Consider the following 14,465-nt stretch of genomic DNA (forward strand, 5'->3'; position numbering starts at 1 on the left):
CGGCTGTCTATGCCTCCCCCTCTGGCTTTCCAGACTCTCCACAGTCCTGGATGGTGGGCAGAGAGGGTTGTGTGAGTGTTAGGTCTTGGCTGAATTGACACCGAAATAGGAATGTCTGTGTACTGGTGAAAAGGTTTAACAAGGGGAGATTCCACTGAAGCTAAAGAACAGCAGACCTTCCAAGTGTCCCTGTTTTCCAGGGAACAGTCCCGGATTTACAGAAGCCATCCCGGTTTCTGAGTTGATCCCTGAATGTCCTGCTTTTCCTTATTTTCATCTGAGAAAAGTTGGAGGGTATAGAGTTATGCCACTCACAAGCAAAGGAGATAAGTAACGCTACAACCTTTAGAAGACATCTGAAGGCAGCCCTGTAGTATTATTTTTTAATGTTTTGATATTATTTTTATATGTTGGAAGCCGTCCAGAGTGGCTGGGGTAACCCAGTCAGGTGGGCGGGGTATAAATAATAAAACTATTATGTATTATTATGGAACAGGACGTCCCTATTTTCATTGGAGAAATGTTGGGAGGGAATGGAATGGCAAGCTCTCTCTGAGCTTCCGCTGAGTTGATAAATTAACTAATGGTTGTTTCCTGCCAGCATAACAGGTGAGTATTGTAACCTTAGATCAGGCGATGAAGGTTTGGGATTCCAAAACCGCCATCTTGAAAGGTTGGTTGGTGGCTTCAGTGTTTCTCTGAACCCGACAGAGAACAAAAGGATGCAAATGGCTCTTCAAAAGCTGCATAGCCTTAGGCCGGTGGGTGCTGGAATGCAGGCTTTGGGGGAAGAGACACAGTTTGGATTTTTAAAAAATTATCTTTTGTTTCTAAGAAGATGCTGAGCCTGTGCTGGTCATTGCACAAGATTTAATGGATATTTTGGGTGTATCATTTCCTGTTTTTTTTTTGTTGCGTTTTTGATGAGTTCTGCAAGTAAACTTTGAATAATATTTTTATGGGTCTGGACAATGCTTTCTTTCCAAAAGAAGCCGGTTCTTATGCATCCAAACACTTCATGCTGCACAATATTAATATCAGCAATAGCGAGTGTGTGCGGAAACTAGCCTCCTGTACTGAGGTAAAATTCGCACTCCTTGTTCCCCTCCAGCCCCACCTTCCCCTGGCAGGTGGCCCCTGAAAGGTAGCTCAGAAGAGAATGTGGCCCTCAGTCTGAAAACAGCTCCCCATCACTGCCATATATTGACAGACCTGTATATTTGTAAATAATCACGATTTTTAAAAAAGAACACACACACCCCAATAATCGTCCGGTGACATTTTTTTCAAAGGAAAGCAACCCCAGCTAAGTAGAACACCCCTAAAAATTCTAACTTCTTGGGGTGAACACAGCACCCATGCCCACTGAAAGGTTGTCCTACAGTTAATGAGAGTTTGCACTGAAGAGGCTTCCATGGTTTTGAACAGCGTCTGCAAATAATTCACATTTTGCCACATTCAAATGAGTAGAATCGGTTCCCTACCCCACCCCATCAGCCCTCCATCCCCTCCTGACTTCTTTATGCTTTTAGTTTCATCTCCAGTCTTCATTGGACATCCGACAATTTGATTGTCAGGACTCTGTGACAAGCTGGGTAGCCACCATTTTCCATCTGGCTTGGCTCCTGCGCTTTTAAATTAGCAGACAGGCAAAAGGAGCTTCTTCCCCAATACAGGGCATGCAGCAACAGGAGAAAAGGCTTCACTTGCTGAACGACAGGTGTCAAGCAATTGCTAATTACACCAGAGCCAGTCTGGGAGGTGAGAAGTGATAAGACCTCGTGGAGATTCAACCTAGAAAGTGATAAGGAAAGGCTGTGAAATGTGTGGGTTCAATGTGCTGTATAATGGGAAGACATGTCAACAACAATCGCATGATGTTCTACTAAAGACAAAGCATTGCCTAATTCCTACATCAGCGTAGCGCAACCAAATCAAATGTTAAACAAGGTCTGCGAGAGATCTTAGCTGTGTGTAGGTGTTTTTTAATGAAGTCCTCTTACAAAAACCAGCAGCTACAGATTAGATAGATATGGCTTTATTTGGTTTGTCTCAGATAAGTATTTGTGCAACTCAGACTGACAGTGGTGAGCGTCTCCCAGGGCGCCAGCTTTCCCAACTCCACTTAGCTCCTTTGCCTCTTAGCAGCCACGGTTGGAAATTTGGCAACACCTGCATCGCCGCATTTCGCAGGCCAAATTCCCCCTCCTTGACGCATGCAACTGCTAAAGGGAAGATAGGCATCATTGCAAGGAAGGGAGAGTCTCTCCACCCTGCCCTCGCCCCCCGCCACGTACTCCCCTCAGCTCTGCAAAAAGGAGAGAGAGAAAAGGGAGCCCTGTCATCTTACAGATGTGCGCACCTGTGTTGCAAAAGAGCGAGGTAAGAGTGGGAGGACACACGACAGAGGAAAGTGTGGAACCAAACCGGTTGGGGGCTGTGTGTGGCATTGGTGTACATGCAGACTTCCTCCTCCAACAGGAAATAGGGTTGCCGGGTCTTGGGGAGTTTGACCTGAGGTTGCCAGGGGCTAAAAAGCCTCCCTTTTCAGAGTCTTCAAGTGAAGAAGGCTAGAGCGGGTGCCGTGGGGGAGGGGCAGGAGTTGTAAATTTTGGGTTGGGACAGAGTAAGGGACCCCTGGACCCTGCAAGGAAGAATGCTTGTTAACCGAAACTGCTAACAATCTAAAGGTAAAGGGACCCCTGGCCGTTAGGTCCAGTCATGACCGACTCTGGGGTTGCGGCGCTCATCTCGCTTTATTGGCCGAGGGAGCCGGCGTACTGCTTCCGGGTCATGTGGCCAGCAGGACTAAGCCGCTTCTGGCGAACCAGAGCAGTGCACGGAAACGCCGTTTACCTTCCCGCCGGAGCGGTACCTATTTATCTACTTGCACTTTGGCGTGCTTTCAAACTGCTAGGTTGGCAGGAGTAGGGACCGAGCAACAGGAGCTCACCCCGTCGCGGGGATTCGAACCGCCAACCTTTTGATCGGCAAGTCCTAGGCTCTGTGGTTTAACCCACAGCGCCACCTGTGTCCCTTGTTAACAATGTAGATAGCATTTATTTGTCTGCTCAACTCTTCCTATTGATTGTGACAGTAGACGATTAATCCAAATTATTAACGGGAGGTGAGGAGTAAAATAGATCAGTATGAGAAGGGGTCAAGAGAAGGGAGTGGGGGAAGTCGCTGCTTGACTTGAGAACATTTTGTTCTTCGCTCTGACTCCTCTTGCGCAGAGGCAGCAGGTGTAACTCGACACCCACCCCTCTGCCGCCTGAGATGTGCCATCCTTTGCCCAGGGCTGGTGCCAGCACTCAGCACCCGAGGGCAGTCGCTGAGGCCCCTGCATGTCCACACAGGGTTGACCACTCTTGCCAGAAACCCTGTGGTGGTTTGGTAGCTGCCTGCCGCCTGCTGAAACAGAATTCCCACAATGCCCCACGGCAGGGTCGTTGGAGGGGCATTCTGGGAAAAAGACACTCATGACAGGAGACTGGGGTAGGCTGGGGCTCGCCTCAGATCTGGAGCCAGACCTGCTCCACCCCACACCGCGCGGTGCTAAGCCCCATCTTGCCCCATCAGTGGCCAGGCCTCACCCTTTAAGCTCCTATGCTCGGCTCCTTCTGCGTCATTGGATGGCTTTAAAAGGTTAGGGAAGGAGGAGGTGGCTATCAATGGAACCTCCAGGCTTAGAGGCAGTCTATTTTTGCAGGACAGAAGTGAGGCAGCAGAGGGACAGCTCTTGCCCTCATTCCCTGCTTTCTGGGCATCCCAAAGGTATCTCTGTTTGGGGCCACTGTGAGAAAGAGGCAGCTTTGGGGCAGATGAGCCAGCTTTGGTCTTTACGAGTCTTGGGAGACCCGGCAACCCTAGTGGGAAGCTTTCTTTCTCTCCAAAGTGATTCCAGAGAATTCATCGGGCCCTGTCCCAGCACCTGGGTAGAGAGAGGAAGCAACCAACCAACCAACCAACCAACCAACCAACCAACCAACCAATCAATCAAAGGCACAGCTAAAAGTGAGGTATCAGTAGTAGGCAAAGGGTTTGATGTTACATATACGCTAGGGCAGCTGAGTTCCTGGGCATGGTGTGTGTGCACGGGGGGCCGTGGGAGGGGGAGCAGCAGCTGGAGGTGAGATGTCCAGGTAGGGTACCTCTCAGGTGGCCATGCAGGGAAATCCCTGGTGATGTCAATTAAATGTGCATAGAAGAGCTGGGGTCATTCCCACCCCACCCCTCTTCTCGTGCCAAGGAAACCTTTGCCAGGTCAAGCGGGATTCCTGGGCACGCATCTCTTCAGACGGGACAGCGGCTGCCATGCACACACCCACCCCGCCACACAACGCCGTGAAGCATCAGGACGTGGGGAAGCGAGCCACTGCCCTGTGCAAGGCATCCGCCTCTGCCGCTGCGTGCCGCAGCTGGCTGGCAGGCAGTCAACATTTCCTTGGATACATACAAGTCAATTTGCGGGAGCCAAGAGTGCTGGCGGCCGCAGCGTTTGCCAGCGCTCCCCATCGTACAAGCCCTCAGGAGTCACTGGAGAGCGAGTGCTCCTTCCCACGCCACACAACCTGGAGGAGGTTGCAGAGCGAACGAGAGCGATGCTTCAATCAACACCTGGTCATTGCACCATCTCCGCAGGGCGGAACTCCTGCATTCCTTCCTTCCGTCTTCTTGACTGAGGTGGGTGGGTGGGTGTTGTTTTGCTTGCTTTTGCTATAGGAGCCCCAATCCAGTTCCTCCAGAAATCTAGCCCCGGGCTTCCTGATCCAAGGCCCGAGTCACGAAGCAGCCACAATGGTCGGCATCGGGAAGACGCACATTAAACGCCCTCTTACAGGTTGCTCTCTCGGACGAGTCCGCTAAGGCTGTGGGGGCGCCTTCGCTCCAGCCGGCGGCCAGAGAGCAAGCGCCGCAAGGAGGAGGTAGAGCTCAGGTCCCCGCAGCTCTGCAGGTGAATCCCTTCCGGAGAGCTCCGCTCCAGCCTCTGCCTGGGCACCTGAGAGAAAAACAAAATGACAGCCTGTAAAGGAACATTATGCCAGAGCTGCAATTTTCTTCCCTGCCCTCGAAAACTGTTAGTAGTGCTAAGGTTTGGCGCTGCAGCTTAAGAAATCGTACTAAAAAAATATTTAAAAAATGTATAAAATGTATATTTGTATTTTTTTCTAATTTGTACTCAATAAAATTAATAATTTATTTATTTTTTAAAGAGAAATCGTACTAAAAGGAGAGCAGCTCTGACCACACAGAGAGATTGGCAAGCGGCGCTTTCAAAACAGGAATCACGGATTCTAGCAGCTAAATGTATTGCAGTATTTTAATATTTTTGGGGAAGCCACCCAGAGTGGCTGGGGAAGCCCGGCCAGATGGGCGGGGTATAAATAATAAATTATTATTATTATTATTATTATTATTATTATTATTATTATTATTATTGAGCCAGACTTGTTTCAGAGAGGTTCGCCGCAGAAGTTCAGCTCTTCTTTTTAGGAGGGCGAGGCAGAAAAGTAAAAAATTGTCTTAGGGGCCCATGGAGAGAGCTGCTCACATCCCCACAGGCTGTTTGACATATTTCTCCAGAGATACTTCTTTTTTTCCATCCTCCTGCTGCAAAAATGCAGACTTAGCAGCTGTTGCACAAGAGGTTATACTGGTGGTTGCTCGCCTCCCCACCCTCCACAAGCCTGAAGCTAAGCCGGCTGCGTTGCATTTTCAGATACTGCGTTGTTAACAGGAGGGAGGGGTCCAGTTCAGTCTGCATTCAAAGGCGAACCTAGCAAATACCTTCTGAAGCAATACATGGAGCCGTCCCTCCAAATTCACAGTTCTCCGAATTTTGCAACGCAGTTCTCCAGCTAATTAATGGGTACAGAGATACCTATGTCACAGTTGTTTTCTTGTTCGTTGCTATGCTATGTGTCTTTGTACTGTAAACCACCCTTGGATGAAGGGCGGTATAGAAATTTAATAAAATAAATACAGATGAAAATAACGTAGAAAATAGACACGCACCCACCCACACACATATATAGCTTTTTTCTATATTATTTTCACTAATAATGCTTTTGCAAAGCAATTTTAATATATGTGTGTGTTGTTTGCTGTGCCCACCCCACTCTGCAAAATAATAATAATAATAATAATAATAATAATAATAATAATAATAATAATAATGATGGTGATGATGGTGATGATAATTTATTATTTATACCCTGTCCATCTGGCTGGGTTTGCCCAGCTACTTGGGGCGGCTCCCAACAGAATATTAAAACACGATAAAACATCAAACATTAAAAACTTCCCTTCAGGCATCTTCTAAAAGTCTGGTAGTTGTTTATTTCCTTAACATCTGATGGGAGGGCGTTCCACAGGGCGGGCGCCACTACCGAGAAGGCCCTCTGCCTTGTTCCCTGTAACTTGGCCTCTCGCAGTGAGGGAACCGCCAGAAGGCCCTTGGCGCTGGACCTCAGTGTCCAGGCTGGACGATGGGGGTGGAGACGCTCCTTCAGGTATACTTCACCAAGGTGCCACTTGCTGGCTCAACATCTCAGCTCACACTAAGCCATGAGTAGGCAAACTAAGGCCTGAGGGCCGGATCAGGCCCAATTGCCTTCTACCATATTTTTTGCTCTGTAAGACTCACTTTTTCCCTCCTAAAAAGTAAGGGGAAATGTGTGTGCGTCTTATGGAGCGAATGCAGGCTGCGCGGCTATTCCCAGAAGCCAGAACAGCAAGAGGGATTGCTGCTTTCACTGCGCAGCGATCCCTCTTGCTGTTCTGGCTTCTGAGATTCAGAATATTTTTTTTCTTGTTTTCCTCCTCCAAAAACTAGGTACGTCTTGTGGTCTGGTGCGTCTTATAGAGCGAAAAATACGGTAAATCCGGCCCGCGGACGGTCCGGGAATCAGCGTGTTTTTACATGAATAAAATGTGTCCTTTTATTTAAAATGTATCTCTGGGTTATTTGTGGGACATAGGAATTCGTTCATTCCCCTCCAAAAATTATAGTCCAGCCCCCACAAGGTCTGAGGGTCAGTGGACCGGCCCCCTGCTGAAATAGTTTGCTGACCCCTGGCTTAAACCATGCAATGCAATTGCTGTGCCTTTAACCCTTGCCTTGCCTATGTATCACTCAGGTCTATGAGTTGGGCAGAAACAACAAGTTTCATCTGGCAGCAAGGGTCAAGAAAGGAGCCATCTTAGCCAAGATGGCACAACTCTGGGAAGCCTGCTCTGTCTGTGGCCAATGCTTTTCCTGCTTTGTCTCTATTCCTGCTTTGGTGTTGTAGAGGGATAAAAAGAGCAACGCGTATTTTAAGCCACTTCCACATCATGGCTGTGCACACATTACAGTGGTATCCCGGGTTAAGTACTTAATTCGTTCCGGAGGTCCGTTCTTAACCTGAAACTGTTCTTAACCTGAAGCACCACTTTAGCTAATGGGGCCTCCCACTGCCGTGCGATTTCTGTTCTCATCCTGAAGCAAAGTTTTTAACCCGAGGTACTATTTCTGGGTTAGCGGAGTATGTAACCTGAAGCGTCTGTAACCCGAAGTACCACTGTATTTGTTTCCCTCCAAAGAATCCTGGGAACTGTAGTTTGTTCAGGGTACTGGGCATTGCACACCAGTGTGGGGCGAACTACGGTTCCCATGATGCTTTGTGGGTGGGGAAATGTGCTTTAAATGTACAGCATAGGCACAGTCTCTTGGGATTTTGTGGGAGGGGTTAAAGCACTTATCCGAAATTTAGGTTTGCGCAACTAAAGAGGATGGGCTTATTCTGTCACCGACCACAACAAATCCATTTGCAAAAACAACACCAGACATTTAACATTCTGATTAAGGATGGCGAAATGAGCTAAAGCGTGTTTAACAGGAAGACATGAAAGATTAACAGGGAGGCATGTGAACACGGTGCAGTGTTTGTTCTTATATAACTGCCCTGCAATCCAATCTGAAGGAACGCTCCGCAAAGGCAGGGCATCGTCAAACTAACCTCCACAATCGGCGCCAAGAGATCAGGGAGTATTGATGAGGGTAGACTTTATACTTGGGCTTTGTTGTTGTTGTTGTTTAGTCGTTTAGTCGTGTCCGACTCTTCGTGACCCCATGGACCAGAGCACGCCAGGCACCTCTGTCCTCCACTACTTCCTGCAGTTTGGTCAAACTCATGCTGGTAGCTTCGAGAACACTATCCAACCATCTCGTCCTCTGTCGCCCCCTTCTCCTTGTGCCCTCCATCTTTCCCAGCATCAGTGTCTTCTCCAGGGAGTCTTCTCTTCTCATGAGGTGGCCAAAGTACTGGAGCCTCAGCTTCACGATCTGTCCTTCCAGTGAGCACTCAGGGCTGATTTCCTTCAGAATGGATAGGTTTCATCTTCTTGCAGTCCATGGGACTCTCAAGAGTCTTCTCCAGCACCAGAATTCAAAAGCATCAATTCTTCGGCGATCAGCCTTCTTTATGGTCCAACTCTCACTTCCATACATCACTACTGGGAAAACCATGGCTTTAACTATACGGACCTTTGTTGGCAAGGTGACGTCTCTACTTCTCAAGATGCTGTCTAGGCCTGTCATTGCCCTTCTCCCAAGAAGCAGGCGTCTTTTAATTTCGTGGCTGCTGTCACCATCTGCAGTGATCATAGAGCCCAAGAAAGTAAAATCTCTCACTACCTCCATTTCTTCCCCTTCTATTTGCCAGGAGGTGATGGGACCAGTGGCCATGATCTTCGTTTTTTTTGATGTTGAGCTTCAGACCATATTTTGCGCTCTCCTCTTTCACCCTCATTAAAAGGTTCTTTAATTCCTCCTCACTTTCTGCCATCAAGGTTGTGTCATCTGCATATCTGAGGTTGTTGATATTTCTTCCAGCAATCTTAATTACAGTTTGGGATTCATCCAGCCCAGCCTTTCGCATGATGTATTCTGCATATATATTAAATAAGCAGGGAGACAAAATACAGCCTTGTCGTACTCCTTTCCCAATTTTGAACCAATCAGTTGTTCCATATCCAGTTCTAACTGTAGCTTCTTGTCCCACATAGAGATTTCTCAGGAGACAGATGAGGTGATCAGGCACTCCCATTTCTTTAAGAACTTGCCATAGTTTGCTGTGGTCGACACAAAGGCTTTTGCATAGTCAATGAAGCAGAAGTAGATGTCTTTCTGGAACTCTCTAGCTTTCTCCATAATCCAGCGCATGTTTGCAATTTGGTCTCTGGTTCCTCTGCCTCTTCTAAATCCAGCTTGCACTTCTAGGAGTTCTCGATCCACATACTGCTTGAGCCTTCCTTGTAGAATTTTAAGCATAACCTTGCTAGCATGTGAAATGAGTGCAATTGTGTGGTAGTTGGAGCATTCTTTGGCACTGCCCTTCTTTGGGATTGGGATGTAGACTGATCTTCTCCAATCTTCTGGCCACTGCTGAGTTTTCCAAATTTGCTGGAATATTGAGTGTAGCACCTTAACAGCATCATCTTTTTAAAATTTTAAATAGTTCAGCTGGAATACCATCACTTCCACTGGCCTTGTTATTTGCAGTGCTTTCTAAGGCCCATTTGACTTCACTTTCCAGGATGTCTGGCTCAAGGTCAGCAACCACACTACCTGGGGTGTACGAGACATCCATATCTTTCTGGTATAATTCCTCTGTGTATTCTTGCCACCTCTTCTTGATGTCTTCTGCTTCTGTTAGGTCCTTACCACTTTTGTCCTTTATTATGGTAATCTTTGTACGAAATGTTCCTTTCATATCTCCAATTTTCTTGAACAGATATCTGGTTCTTCCCATTCTGTTGTTTTCCTCTATTTGTTTGCATTGCTCGTTTAAGAAGGCCTTCTTGTCTCTCCTTGCTATTCTTTGGAAATCTGCATTCAATTTCCTGTATCTTTCACTATCTCCCTCGCATTTTGCTTGCCTTCTCTCCTCCGCTATTTGTAGGGCCTCGTTGGACAGCCACTTTGCTTTCTTGCATTTCCTTTTCATTGGGATGGTTTTCGTTGCTGCCTCCTGTACAATGTTACGAGCCTCCATCCATAGTTCTTCAGGCACTCTGTCCACCAAATCTAAATCCTTAAACCTGTTCCTCACTTCCACTGTGTATTCATAAGGGATTTGACTTAGATTGTATCTTACCGGCCCAGTGGTTTTTCCTACTTTCTTCAGTTTAAGCTTGAATTTTGCTATAAGAAGCTGATGATCTGAGCCACAGTCAGCTCCAGGTCTTGTTTTTGCTGACTGATAGAGCTTCTCCATCTTTGGCTGCAGAGAATATAATCAATCTGATTTCGATGCTGCCCATCTGGTGATGTCCATGTGTAGAGTCGTCTCTTGTGTTGGAAAAGCGTGTTTGTGATGACCAGCTTGTTCTCTTGACAGAACTCTATTAGCCTTTGCCCTGCTTCGTTTTGATCTCCAAGGCCAAACTTGCCAGTTGTTCCTTTTATCTCTTGCCTCCCTACTTTAGCATTCCAATCCCCTATAATGAGAAGAACATCCTTCTTTGGTGTCACTTCTATAAGGTGTTGTAAGTCTTCATAGAATTGCTCAATTTCAGTTTCTTCAGCACCAGTAGTTGGGGCATAAACTTGGATTACTGTGATGTTAAAAGGTCTGCCTTGGATTCGTATCGAGATCATTCTATCATTTTTGAGATTGCATCCCAGTACAGCTTTCGCCACTCTTTTGTTGACTATGAGGGCCACTCCATTTCTTTTACGGGTTTCTTGCCCACAGTAGTAGATGTGGTGGTCATCCGAACTGAATTCGCCCATTCCCATCCATTTTAGTTCACTGATGCCCAGGATGTCAATATTAATTATTGCCATCTCATTTTTGACCACCTCCAACTTACCCAGGTTCATGGTTCGTACATTCCAGGTTCTTATGCAATATTTTTCTTTACAGCATTGGACTTTCCTTTCGCTTCCAGGCATATCCGCAACTGAGCGTCCTTTCGGCTTTGGCCCAGCCGCTTCATCAGCTCTGGATCTACTTGTACTTGCCCTCCGCTCTTCCCCAGTAGCATGTGTCAGGGGTTCAGGAGCAGAGGGACAGGAAAGGGAGGAATTAGAGACCGAGGGAGAGGAATCCGAGGGAGAGGTCAGCGATGATAGCCGTCCGAGGTCTCTAAGTCTCTCCAGCGAATCAGAGGATTCACAGAAAGGGGCTCCCGTGGTCAGAGCTAGGGGGTTGCCAGAGGGAACACCTCAGGAAGGAGGGGCCAGAGGGGACTCAGAGAGCAGCAGCTGGAAATCGGGACCAGCTTCCCCACCGGAGAGCAGTAGAGGGGAGGAGCCCCAGGCATCGGCAGCAGGCAGCTTTCCGTCAGCGGAAGGACATGAGTCAGGGTTAGCCACGCCTGCATCAGAGAGCGAGGAAACGGTCAAAAGGAAGGTCAGGGGCAGCGCGCGCGCGCCAAGTTCAAATGTACAAGAGGGTGGCGCAATGAGCAGCCCGGAGAGGGAGCCGGGTCCCAAAGCCCGCCGAAGAGAGGGGGAGGAGTCCGAGGGGTCCGCATCCGAGGCGTCCAGGAAGGAAGGCACCCCGGGGGGTAGTAGGACCCAGAGGCGGAAGGAGAAACGCAGAAGGTGGAGTAAGGCTAGAGTCTTAAACTGGTGTACAGGGGGCGGAGACTCAGACGAGGCTTCGCTGGTCTAGGGTCTAGACGTAGAGACGCACGCTAGGGTTTGAAAATGGGAACTAAACTTCAATAAAGACTTTTGTACAGTTCTGCTGGCTAGCGTTGGTCTTCTGTGAGCTGGGACCTGGAGGCAGTCTCTGACAGTAAGCCTCGTCTCAACATTTCGTCGGTTTTCTTCGCCTCAAGCATCGCTACGGGAGCGAGGCAGGGAGGGCAGAAGACTGGTGCCTTGCGAGCTCACAAAAGTCAGGCGAGATGACTACAGAACAGAAAATAGCTTCCCTGCAAGAAGCGGTGACACAACTCAGCGCTGAAATAATCGCATCCAGGAAGAGAGAGGAAGAAGCGGCGGCTGCCTGCAGAGATCTTCAAGCCAGGTTGGAAGGGCTTGCGAAGCAGGGGCTACCGGGACCCAGATCCGAGGGGATTGGGTTGGGGAAGAGAGGAGGCAGCATTGTATCTCATTTTGATGGGAATTTGCAGCAGTACCCCAATTTCCGAGCAGACGTGCTGTTTGCGCTGCAGCTGTTGGATAGAGACTTTAGAGATGAGCAAGAGAAAGTGGGGTTCATCTTATCCCATTTGCATGGGGACGCGAAAGCATGCATGCGCAATCTGTGGAGGGATAAGGATCCAGCGCTCCAAAGCGCAAATGCATTCATTAAGGCAATGGATTCCTGTTTCTTATCAAACATAGACGTTGAAATTGCCCGGAAAGACATATTTGGGCTAAGACAAGGGAAAGCCAGCGTCAGGCAGTATCATTCCCGGTTTTTTGCATTGGTCAACGCGCTGAATTGGGATAAGGATTCTCCGCCAGTTAGAGACCTTTTTTTGGAGGGATTGAGCCCACAGATCAAGGATGAGATGGCACGGGGAGAGAGACCCACAACCACTCAGCAAGTGGTTGAAAGAGCGCTATCGATTGGGGTGAGGCAGGAAGAACGCCCATGGAGCAAAGAGGAAGGGCGTTGGGGACACACACCAGCGAGAGTGCCCCCCCTCTTGCCCAGAGATGCAGCGCGTGCGCAGTCCACGCCTCCACAGGGAGGGGGAGAAGAGCAGATGGAGATTGGCGGTGCTAGGGCTCACTCAGCTACCAGAGCCTTAACACCGGGAGCAGTCAAACCGAAGCTGCCTAGAGGGAACAGGAAGTGCTATATATGTGATAGTGGACAGCACATGGCGAAAGAGTGTCCCCAGAGGCTCCACAAGCACACTGCAGCTTCAGTGACAGTACTGGAAAAAACTCAGGAGAGAGAACCACAGCAGGGAAACGACGGAGTCTGGCTGGAAACGGAGGCACTGGGGCCCAGCCAGACGAGTCAGTGAGGAAGTCCCCAGAGATTTTGCAGCCCACAGACCCCCTCCCACCCAAACCAGTGGTGCAGCTCACCGCATCGCTCCAGCTGCCCAATGGACTCACCTTAGAAGTGCCTATTACAATTGACTCTGGCAGTAATGCAGACTTTATAGGACTGGAGTTCATCCAACAACACAACGTAGCGTTACTGCCAGCTACGCTGCCCCTGAAGGTTGTCACGGTGGATGGCAGGGAACTGCTAGGGGGGCAAGTGGTACAGCAGACGCCGCCGATGGTGATGCAAATTGGGAATCACCGGGAGGTCATCAGCTTCAATGTCACCCAACTGTCAGACACGCCTGTAGTATTAGGCATGAGTTGGCTGCACAGGCACAGCCCAGCATTGGCTTGGTACCAGCGCCAACTGACTTTTGGCTCCTCCTACTGTGCGGAACACTGCATTATACCCAGCCCAGAAGGGGAAGAGGAAGACCCGCAGTTACAGTTGGGCACGCTGCAAGCAGTACCCCTCAAGTATGCGGAGTTTTTGGAGGTATTCTGCGAGAAGGAGGCGGACAAGCTACCTCCTCACAGGCCCTATGACTGCAAGATTGACCTCCTGCCGGGGGCGACGCTGCCAACTGGGAAACTGTACTCCATGTCTGAGGATGAACTGCAGGAACTCAGGGAGTTCATAGATCACAATTTGAAGCGTGGGTTCATCCGGGAGTCAAAAGCGGTGGGAGGCAGTCCAGTATTCTTTGTGAAGAAGCGGGACACGCCCCAAAGGAGGCTGGTCGTGGACTATCGAATTTTAAACTCGAAAACCAAGCCCTCAGCCTTCCCCATGCCCAAGATAGACGACCTGCTCGCGACGGTGCGGAAAGGACGCGTTTTCACCAAGTTGGATCTACGTGGGGCGTACAACCTGATTCGCATGCGCGAAGGCGACGAGTGGAAGACGGCCATGTTCACGCCACTGGGCACCTACGAATACAGAGTTATGCCCTTCGGATTACAAAATGGCTCTCACTGTTTCCAAGCATTTATGCATCATGTGCTGGCGGGGCTCCTTTACAAGAAGTGCGTATGCTTCCTGGACGACATCCTGATTTTTTCAGAATTGCGAGAGGCGCACGAGAGGGATGTCAGGGAAGTTCTGCAGAGACTGAAGGAGCACAGGCTGTACGCCAAGCTGGAGAAGTGCCAGTTCGACATGACGGAGGTGGATTTCCTGGGATACAAGTTGTCGGACACGGGGCTCGCCATGGACAGCGCCAAGGTTCGCGCAGTTTTAGACTGGAAGAGCCCACGCAATCGGAAGGAAGTCCAGCGGTTTGTCGGCTTTGCCAACTTTTACCGCAAGTTCATCAAGGGATTTGCCATGCAGACAGCGGCCATCACCGACACGCTCAGCTCCAAGAAGAAGAAATTCATCTGGACGGAGCAAGCGGAGCAGTCCTTTCAGAAACTCAAGCGTCTCTTCGCGTCCGAAGAGCAGCTGCTGCATGTG

At 49.1% G+C, this 14,465-nt stretch overlaps 1 protein-coding gene across 3 annotated transcripts in view; it reads right to left on the reverse strand.

The window, feature by feature from the left end:
- Window positions 1–2,270: 2,270 nt before the first annotated feature.
- Window positions 2,271–14,465, reverse strand: part of ENTREP3 (endosomal transmembrane epsin interactor 3) — a 46,081-nt gene continuing 33,886 nt past the window's right edge. For all 3 annotated transcript variants that reach the window (XM_028710331.2, XM_028710330.2, XM_028710329.2), the window contains exon 12: window positions 2,271–5,002. In XM_028710331.2, coding sequence (XP_028566164.2) covers window positions 4,838–5,002 — 165 coding nt within the window. In that variant the 3' untranslated portion in view covers window positions 2,271–4,837. The remainder of the gene's footprint in view (window positions 5,003–14,465) is intronic.

The sequence above is a fragment of the Podarcis muralis genome, chromosome 16 (assembly GCF_964188315.1).
Source record: "Podarcis muralis chromosome 16, rPodMur119.hap1.1, whole genome shotgun sequence".
Classification (NCBI taxonomy): domain Eukaryota; kingdom Metazoa; phylum Chordata; class Lepidosauria; order Squamata; family Lacertidae; genus Podarcis; species Podarcis muralis.